The sequence below is a fragment of the Montipora capricornis genome, chromosome 12, assembly GCF_036669925.1.
Source record: "Montipora capricornis isolate CH-2021 chromosome 12, ASM3666992v2, whole genome shotgun sequence".
NCBI classification, from domain to species: domain Eukaryota; kingdom Metazoa; phylum Cnidaria; class Anthozoa; order Scleractinia; family Acroporidae; genus Montipora; species Montipora capricornis.
The window spans coordinates 28992438-28994937 of record NC_090894.1 but is presented as its reverse complement, the minus strand read 5'-3'; the positions used below and the strand labels follow the sequence as shown (position 1 = coordinate 28994937).

Genomic DNA, 2500 nt, shown 5'->3' with positions numbered 1-2500 from the left:
ACTTGTTCTTTATATGGTACTACCACGAGATGGAACATTTTTATCGTGAACAAGATAAGTATTGACTCTTAGTTCAGTTTTTTTTTTTCGTGGTTTGTTGCATACCTATACCTGGTGCGCTTTCGACTTCTTCAGCAGATTTTAATTGTGCTAGCTTTTTTCGTAGGGTCTTGCACTTTTAAATCCCGAAGTACAAATAATTTCTTCCTGAGTTGGTACTATAACGAGCGATCACGGCTGAAAAGCTATAAGGTATCGCCGTTCGTGTTTTCACGCCATGTGGCATGGTTTATCTTGTTTCCCTGACTTCTAAGCGTGCATGAGGACAGCTGTTTCAAAAATAAGCCATACTTTAGGCATAGTTAACCATGCTTTGACAGACTTGTTATTGTGTCACTCGCAAGGTTTATTGTTTATTACTCTCGAGGTTATATTTTACCCTCACGGTTTCGCCCTTTATCGAGGTTTCGTGCGCACAGCCCTCTATTTCTGACCTTTGAAGTTTTGTTATTTATTACCTTCAGGGGTTTGCCCTCAGGGTTTGTCGTTCTGTACCCTGTGCATGTGCGACCCGTTTTGGAGAAGTCGCACTTGTCTATGGCAGTATATTTTTCATGTTCTGTGTCTCGGTGACAGACATCACTTTATTTGTATAGCAAGTTGTTGACGTGTCCCAATCAACAAAAAATCGGTTTTATCTTCATTCACGAGGAGCCTATTTCTGAACATCCAGTTTCTGACAGCTTCAATTCAAAGTTCCATAGCTGTAGTAGCCTGCATCTGACCTGTCTCGTCCGCTGGGCTGAAGGAAACATAAAGCTGAGTGTCGTCAGCATGACAATGAACTGATGGTAGATCTTCATGGGTAACACTCAGTAGAGAGCTCTCATAAATGGGAAAGAGGAGGGTCCCAAACAACAAGACCGCTGAGGGACACCAATACTCAATTCAAGCCTGTCTGACTGGCAAACCCGAACAAACACTCTCTGGGCACGACTGGATTGGTATGACCGGAACCACTCGAGCACTTTGCCTCCAATGCCCAGTTTACCAAGCACTTCGTTTAGGATGGTATAGCTAACGGTGTCGAAGGCAGCACTAAGGTCGAGCAATACTAAAAGTGTAACGTGCTGCTTATTCGTGTTTAATAGGATGTCGTTCTTTACTTTTAAGAAGGAAGTCTCTGTGCTATGATGTTTCCTGTAAGATGATTGCAGAATCGGAAACAAACCATTCTCGATCATTTGATTATAGGTTTGATCAAGGACCGCTTTTTAATTCAGTTCCGTGAACTTCGATATATACATGAGGTTACTGACACGTCTAAACTTTGTAAAGATGAATTCCAGGCACCAGAGCTTCCTTCCAGTAAACAGGAAAATGTCCAGACCTTAATGAGCGGTTATTGATCTCTGTGATGATCGGCAGTAGTGAGTCGCATTTACTGACCAGTCTTGAAGGCATGGGTTCTAATGAGCAGGACTTGACAGCTGATCTCTGTACAGTAGACCACACACCCTCTTAGACAAGGTCTTAAACTCTACGAGCTGAACAGTGACATCAATCTTGGTTACAAAATACTTTCCAATGTCAGTGGCAAAAGTAGCAGCGTCCAAGTTGGCCGTCTTATTAATCCTAAATATAATTTTTTTTTTTTTTTTTTTTTTTTGGGGGGGGGGGTGGGGGGAGTGGGGCAACAATACTTTAATAATTCAAATGATCCCTCCCAACCTTCAATAAGAAAAGAATTTCCGAATGAACCCATTCAACGTTCAATCAAAAACTGCCCAAATGTTCCCAGTCAAGCTTTAATCAATTGAACTCAAAATCACCTGATCCAGCCTTCAATAATAAACGCTCCAAATGATCCTGTACAACATTCAACAAAATCTTCAAAATGGTCTTACCTCAGTGGCATTCAACAAAAACGCTCCAAATGATCGCATCCAACCTTCACTCCGAAACAGTTCAAATGATCATATCCGTACCATTTCAATATTAAATAAAAGGAAAAATAAACCAAAATGGTTTCAAACGATGTTACAAACCACTTTCATAAATGGAGACCAATTTAATATTCTATTGTATTTATGTCAATTGGACCTACTAGCCTCGTTTTGGTTAACATATTCTTTTGAATTTGCGCATCGCAGCGAGGCTAGAAAGGCTTATTAGCATTAAGGCAAAAGAATATTTTATTGGACCGCCATTATGAAAAAGGTCTATGTAACCTGTTATCTTAAGCGTTTCTTTGAACAATGGGCGTGCAAAGACAATTGAAGAGCCGGGCTCTTTGGGCTCTGAGTAAGTGGCCGTATAAAAACCACTTTACCACTTACACAGCTCGAGTATCTCGAGATGCGCAGAACGTATGCGCAACAACAATAATAGTCACCGTCCTTAACGGGATTCGAACCCGTGACCTCTGCGACGTCAGTACAATGCTCTACCAACTGAGCTATGAAGCCACTCAGTTGGGAGCAGGTCAATTTGTTGGGCT

The 2500-nt window shown here is 41.4% G+C and overlaps 1 protein-coding gene and 1 non-coding gene across 3 annotated transcripts in view; both read right to left on the bottom strand.

Annotated features, from left to right (window-relative positions):
* Nucleotides 1–2500, bottom strand: part of LOC138026779 (uncharacterized) — a 27053-nt gene that overhangs the window by 19608 nt on the left and 4945 nt on the right. Inside the window, exon 2 of one of the 2 annotated variants that reach the window (XM_068874228.1) lies at nt 1908–1951. The exons of the other annotated variant lie outside the window; for it this stretch is intronic. Within the exon in view, the coding sequence (XP_068730329.1) occupies nt 1908–1918 (11 nt within the window). The 5' untranslated portion in view covers nt 1919–1951. The remainder of the gene's footprint in view (nt 1–1907; nt 1952–2500) is intronic. 2 annotated transcript variants of the gene reach the window in all.
* On the bottom strand, nt 2396–2468 carry Trnav-gac (transfer RNA valine (anticodon GAC)). The gene has a single exon. It is a non-coding gene; the product is annotated as a tRNA-Val (tRNA).